The sequence below is a fragment of the Rutidosis leptorrhynchoides genome, unplaced genomic scaffold (assembly GCF_046630445.1).
Source record: "Rutidosis leptorrhynchoides isolate AG116_Rl617_1_P2 unplaced genomic scaffold, CSIRO_AGI_Rlap_v1 contig206, whole genome shotgun sequence".
Classification (NCBI taxonomy): domain Eukaryota; kingdom Viridiplantae; phylum Streptophyta; class Magnoliopsida; order Asterales; family Asteraceae; genus Rutidosis; species Rutidosis leptorrhynchoides.
The window spans coordinates 64,685-70,690 of NW_027266454.1; the positions used below are offsets into that span (position 1 = coordinate 64,685).

At 41.1% G+C, this 6,006-nt stretch overlaps 1 protein-coding gene across 1 annotated transcript; it reads left to right on the forward strand.

Annotated features, from left to right (window-relative positions):
• The first annotated feature begins 1,771 nt into the window (after positions 1 to 1,771).
• LOC139881884 (uncharacterized) lies at positions 1,772 to 4,534 on the forward strand. The gene is made up of 5 exons (XM_071866282.1): positions 1,772 to 1,906; positions 1,989 to 3,084; positions 3,606 to 3,865; positions 3,992 to 4,138; positions 4,232 to 4,534. Exons 1-5 carry the CDS (start codon positions 1,772 to 1,774, stop codon positions 4,532 to 4,534), a joined length of 1,941 nt encoding a protein of 646 aa, XP_071722383.1.
• Positions 4,535 to 6,006: the final 1,472 nt, after the last annotated feature.

Here is a 6,006-nt window from a genome sequence, read left to right on the forward strand (position 1 = left end):
GCTCTTACTTTTTCCTTATGTTCCTTTAATTTTGTAAAGAGATACGGTAATAAACTTATGATTGTCTCGCACATGCATTATCTAATTAATAGAACTTGTCCGGTTGGACGTTTCGATTGAATGAAGGATGGCTTAGCCAATTATCAAAATAATAAAAAAAATCATGTTATCTACATGTTGCTACTGCGGTAAAGATTATCTTTTGGATAGTCTCTCATTAGATAAGAATATAAGATTAGTCCTTTTTTTTAGAATATTATTGTAGACTAACACAGGTCACGGTCACTTGAGATTTCTACCGGCGGTTGATATTCCGGCAGTGTAGAACCAAAAAGACACAAACTTTGCTCTGAAAAAACAGAGTAAAAACCAAGTTCACCCTATCTAATCTATCCTATTTTGAGTGAGAAGATTCGATACTCAATAATCACACTAGGAATAATACCTAATGATCCTATTAAAGATTAAATCTGGTAGAAGACGTTAGAAGAAAGCTGCAAACACTGGAAAAACTCAAAAACACAGATTGAATGAAAATTTCCTTTTTGCTTTCATTAAGTTTTTGGTGGCTGCTTCCAATGATATTTATACTACAATCCTTCACGAAATCCTATTGTGTTTTGTCCTAACATGCCAACAGCCGGCGAGTTTTAATTCGACGAGAGCACTGTAACACCCGTACTCTAATTTAGACGCGTATTATAATTAGATATCGCGATTAGCTGTAGTTATTTTTTTTCGGCGTAGCGATTTAGACACTCTTAATTTAATAAACTAATCGTAGAATAGTATAAATTTTAACATATACTAATAAATATTTAAATATAAATCTATCCTCTTGGTCACTATTATAGTAGGTATAATATGACTTATTGGCAACTTGGCATTTCTTTCAATTCCACCGACATCACCATTTCAACTATACTATTACCTTGTTGACAATTCATTTTGCACATTTTCTACTTTGTCAGCAAGCTTCTCTCGACAAACCTCATATGCACGACCTCAAATTTCAAACAAAAAAATGGGAGAAACTGACAATTACACTGCTATTGTCAAAAAGCCTACCGAGTGTCGTTGAAGCCTCCCCTAGGTTCATTAAATGAAATTCAATAATTCAAGTGACGAGAGGCTCGTTATATACAACAATCTCAGTTCTAACGCAAGACACAAATACAGATTACAATCAGTCTCAATTACAACTTACTGTCAAAAAATTCGAGTTGCCCAGAATAAATCCAAATCAATATATGTTGTGGACGAAGTGGAGAGGAGTTCGGAACCAGTCGAATTGAACCGAATAATCACCAGAAGGTCACTGAGTCAACACCGAGTTGAACTCGGTCGATATTTACTCGACCGATTCTTCACCGAGTTGGGTATCCAAAAGCTTCCTTGGATGCTGGCGAGTCATTCTAAGCAGAAGCTGCCGCGAGAATTGGTGGTCGGAATCTTCAAAGGTAAAATCCGACCACTCCCTCCACTCAAATCGATTTATTTTAGCGTAATTAGACTCCCCACAATCCATAAAACAACATAGTAGTAGGAGAGATCATAATTTGAACATTTTTATAAACGAAACCCTTGATGCCCCTCGAATGATCTCCCGTCCTTAGAGGGAAATCGCGAGGGGGGTGTCTCAATTTAGGTATCAGAGCCCAAGTTAAGTATCTTTTAAAAAAAAATATTGGGTTATAAAATGAACATAGAAAAACATCTAGGAAAAATTAAGCTCTGCGAGGTCTGTATCTAAGTTTTATATCCATACAGGATGCCACCAAGAAGGAATGCACCTGTACCAAGAAGGTACCAATTGGAGGCACCACCACCACCTCATGGAAGGGGTGGTGGACAAGTGGGGATGCCAGCTCTAGGACGGGGTAGAGGTGCACCACCTCCACCACCGGTAGCTTCGATAGAATCCGCATCAAAGGTCGAGGACACCGCAAGAAGATGCCAGTGTTGGAAATGCACCAGCCAATGAGCAGTTCCAATTCCCAGCTGAGGATCTGTTAACCGCACTCCAACAATTGACGGCGCATGTTCCACCACCTCCACATCCGCAACCTATAGCACCACAAGCATCTGCCATTAAGCAGTTGAAAACCTATGGAGAGAAAAAATTTGAAGGTCTACCAGATGCTAATAAGGCAGAGCAATGGTTACACGAAACTGAAACCATATTTGAGCTAATGGATATCACCGATGCTGAGAAGGTCAAATGTGTCGCGTTCATGATGAAAAATCACGCTTATGCTTGGTGGAATGAAATCAATGAGCGTTATCTAGGTCAAGAGTTCTCATGGGCTAAATTTAAGAAACGCTTTATAAAGAGGTTCACACCGAATGCTCACAAGAATCAAAAGATAAGAGAGTTCATGGATCTAGCCCAGAAAAACAAAACTGTTGATGAATACCACCATGGGTTCAACAAGTTGTCGCACTATGCATTCCACTTAGTGCAGACGGAAGAAATGAAATGCGAGAGGTTTATGCAGGGGCTAAGGCCCACTCTAATGAAGGATTTGACTTCTCGCGAATGGAAGAATTTCGGGAAGTTATTTGATGTTGCCCAAAGATGGGAAGATGCTGACAACAGGCAAAGGGAGCACATTGAGAAAAAGAAGGATGGACCAAGGCAGACTTCACGCAACCCCTCAAACAAGAGGAGTCGTAGCTACTCATCGACGCCACCGACACATAGGGGTAACCAAGGAGGTTTTCGAGCTCAACCAAGTCAAGGATCGGTTCACACTCCAGCTCGATCCCAGAGCAACACTACAATACCTACTTATGGTACATGCAACAAGAGACACCTAGACGAATGTTGGTTCAAAAAGGGAACTATTTGCTATAATTGCGGCGAGGTAGGACACTACAAATCTAGCTGCCCGCAACTGACTCAACAGTCTCATGCAGCCTCTACATTTGGGCGCCAACACCAGCAGCCGCAACAACAAAGATCTCAGCAGAATGCAGCTGGAGGAACGAGTCAAAACTCCCAAGCCGGGAATCGTAGCAACAAAGCTCAGGTGTTCGCCATGAATGAGAAAGACGTTACGGGCAACAAAGACGTCATTTCTGGTAAGCATCATTTTAAAGATTTTAATATAAATAATGTAAGCATGAATACTCACTTAGAGTAAGTGACTCATAGGAACAATCCCTGTTTGCGGTCATGACACCGCATTACTGATAGACCTAGATGCGACACATTCATTTGTGTCTCATAAATTTGCTAAATGCATTAGAGTCCAACATAGACCCTTGATAGAAAGATTAGCGGTAGATGTCCCAGTGGGGGAGACGCTTACGACAATGGAAGGGTATCCAAATTGTCCTATCAAAGTGAATGGGAGGCACCTATAGGCGAACTTGATACTACTACCCATACAAGATTTCGATGTTATCTTGGGTATGGACTAGCTTGTCGAGCATCATGCGAATGTGGATTGCCGTTTGAAGCAAGTCACCTTCAAGAAGCCAGGAGAGGATGAGATTATTTTCTATAGCGGAACCTCAAAGCTGAGGCGCAACCTAATGTCACCAATGGTTGCGAAGAAGCTAATGAGAAAAGGGTGTCACGCTTATCTGGCGCATGTGAGGGGACACTACAAAAGAAGTTCCAGAGCTGACCGATATCCATGTAGTTCGTGAATTCGAGGATGTATTTCCAGAAGAACTACTTGGATTGCCACCAGAAAGAGAAGTGGAGTTCAACATTGATCTGTTTCCTGGAGCTACACCAATTTCATTGCCACCCTATCGAATGGCTTCGACGGAATTGAAGGAGTTGAAAATTCAGCTACAAGAACTGTTGGAGAAAGGTTTTATACAACCAAGCAGTTTACCATGGGGAGCGCCAGTACTGTTCGTGAAGAAGAAAGACGGGTCTATGAGGATGTGCATAGATTATCGTCAACTGAACAAGATCACCATAAAGAACAGATATCCTATATCGCGGATAGATGACTTATTTGATCAACTGCAGGGTGCTACAGTGTTCTCGAAGATCGATCTAAGGTCAGGTTATTACCAGATGATGATCATGAAAGAAGATGTTCCTAAGACTGCTTTCAGGAGTCCATATGGACATTACGAATTCTTAGTGATGTCATTCGGGTTGACTAATGCTCCAGCATATTTCGTGGATCTAATGAACCGAGTGTTCAAGAAATACCTGGATAAGTTCGTGATCATTTTCATTGATGACATCATGATATATTCCAAGTCTAAAGAGGAACATGCAGAACATCTGCGATTGGCACTGCAGACGCCAAGGGAAAACCAGTTGTATGCCAAGTTTAGCAAGTGTGAGTTTTTAATTAACCGAGTAATATTTCTTGGGCACGTGGTGTCTAAGGAAGGAATCTATGTTGATCCCAAGAAGTTTGAAGGGATCAATAATTGGGAGCAGTCAAAGACTCCAACAAAAGTGAGAAGTTTTCTTGGTTTAGCAGGATATTACCGACGATTCGTGGAGATCTTCTCAATTATTGCAGCACCAATGACAGCTTTTGACACGGAAGAATGAGAAGTTTATTTGGACGGAGAAATGTGAGAAGAGTTTTCAAGAGCTAAAGGCGAGACTGATGTCTGCTCCAATACTTATACTTCCAGTAGGTAGTGGAGAATTTGTGGTGTACAGTGATGCTTCAGGGAAAGGTCTTGGTGCAGTACTAATGCGGAATGATAAAGTCATCGCTTATGCTTCTAGACAGTTAAGGAAGCATGAGGTGAATTATCCAACCCATGACTTGGAGTTGGCAGCTGTAGTATTCGCACTTAAGATATGGAGGCATTATCTATACGGTGAGACTTGTCATATTTTCACCGACCATAAGAGCTTGAAGTATTTTTTGACATACAAGGAACTTAACATGAGACAACGTCGATGGTTAGAGTTACTGAAGGATTATGATTTAATCATCGATTATCATCCAGGAAAGACAAACATAGTAGCAGATGCTTTGAGCCAGAAGGCGGGAGAAGCGCAATTGTCTTATTTGACAGCTACTCCAATATCGTTGTTGATGGAACTAAGGAGTATAGGGACGTACCTCGGAACCAATGAGATAGGTGCTTTGTTGGCTTCTTTTAGAGTGAGACCAACCTTACTATCGGAGATAAACTCAACTCAAGATCAAGATCCCATACTTGAAGGGATTAAGAAAGGGATACGTGATGGGAAGATCACTCAATTTTCTCTTAGCAATGATGGAGTTCTCTTATATGGAACTCGATTGTGTGTTCCTAGTGTTGGTAATCTTTGAAACCAAATAATGGAGGAGGTGCATAGTTCAGCTTATGCTATGCATCCAGGAAGCACCAAGATGTACAGGACCATCATGCAAAGTTATTGGTGGCCTGGAATGAAGCGGAGTATAGCAGACTTTGTATCACGTTGTTTGACTTGTCAACAGATCAAGGTGGAACATCGTTGTCCAGCAGGAACTCTCCAATCACTTCTTATTCCCGTATGAAAGTGGGAAGATATTACCACGGACTTCGTGTCGGGATTACCTCGCACTAGGAAAGGTAATGATAAAGTTTGGGTAATCGTGGACCATCTAACTAAGTCGGCACATTTCGTACCTATGAAGACAACTACTGATGTAAAACAACTAGCTAAGTTGTACGTCGATGAGGTTGTTAGATTGCATGGAGTTCCAAGGTCTATAGTGTCCGACAGAGATGCTAAATTTACCTCTAGACTTTGGAAGCAAGTACAAGAGGCGATGGGAACTAAGTTGAAGTTCACCACGCGTTTCATCCTCAAATAGATGGACAATCAGAAAGAACTATTCAGACTCTAAAAGACATGTTGCGTGCATGTATTTTAGAGTTTGGAGGCAGTTGGGATGATCACATCAAGTTAATAGAATTCGCTTACAACAACAGTTTCCAAGCAAACATACAGATGACACCGTTTGAAGCATTGTATGGCAGAAAGTGTAGAACTTCAATATGTTGGGATGAGGAAGGTGACAGACAACTAATGACTCC